The sequence below is a fragment of the Aptenodytes forsteri genome, unplaced genomic scaffold, assembly GCF_000699145.1.
Source record: "Aptenodytes forsteri isolate BGI_AS27 unplaced genomic scaffold, ASM69914v1 Scaffold304, whole genome shotgun sequence".
Lineage (NCBI taxonomy): Eukaryota > Metazoa > Chordata > Aves > Sphenisciformes > Spheniscidae > Aptenodytes > Aptenodytes forsteri.
The window spans coordinates 683,846-684,493 of record NW_008794886.1 but is presented as its reverse complement, the minus strand read 5'-3'; the positions used below and the strand labels follow the sequence as shown (position 1 = coordinate 684,493).

The 648-nt window shown below is 71.3% G+C and overlaps 1 protein-coding gene across 1 annotated transcript in view; it reads left to right on the top strand.

The window, feature by feature from the left end:
- Positions 1 to 127: 127 nt before the first annotated feature.
- Positions 128 to 648, top strand: part of MAPK8IP2 (mitogen-activated protein kinase 8 interacting protein 2) — a 20,719-nt gene continuing 20,198 nt past the window's right edge. The window contains 1 exon segment of the mRNA XM_009274844.1: positions 128 to 145. Within this exon segment, the coding sequence (XP_009273119.1) occupies positions 128 to 145 (18 nt within the window).

Sequence of the window (648 nt, the reverse complement as noted above, 5' to 3'; positions counted from 1 at the left end):
GGCGGAACGTGGAGGTGAAGGCGCGGCTCAGGGCGCCGGCGGCGGGGCGGGGCCAAGTTCAGGGCCAGGGGCCAAGCCCGGGGCCGCCTCAAGCTGCGTCGCACCCCAGTGAGTGCGGGGGACCGGGATGGGGGACCGGGGGGGGGTGTCCCCGGGCAGCAGCTGGGGTGCTTGGGCCTTGGGGAGGGGCGGCCTGTGGGCCCGGCCTGGCCTGCCTGACCCTGACCCTGACCTGGCCTGCCTGACCCTGATTCTGCCTGACCCTGACCCTCACCCTGACCCTGCCTGACCCTCACCCTGCCTGACCCTGACCCTGTCTGACCCTGACCTTGACCTGGCCTGCCTGACCCTGACCCTGCCTGACCCTGATCTTGACCTGGGGGGAGGGGCGGCCTGTGGGCCCGGCCTGGCCTGCCTGACCCTGACCCTGACCTGGCCTGCCTGACCCTGATTCTGCCTGACCCTGACCCTCACCCTGACCCTGCCTGACCCTCACCCTGCCTGACCCTGACCCTGTCTGACCCTGACCTTGACCTGGCCTGCCTGACCCTGACCCTGCCTGACCCTGATCTTGACCTGGCCTGCCTGACCCTGACCCGTCGCCTTCCCAGGACGGGCGGGGGGAGCTGATCTTCTACGAGCGCCCCG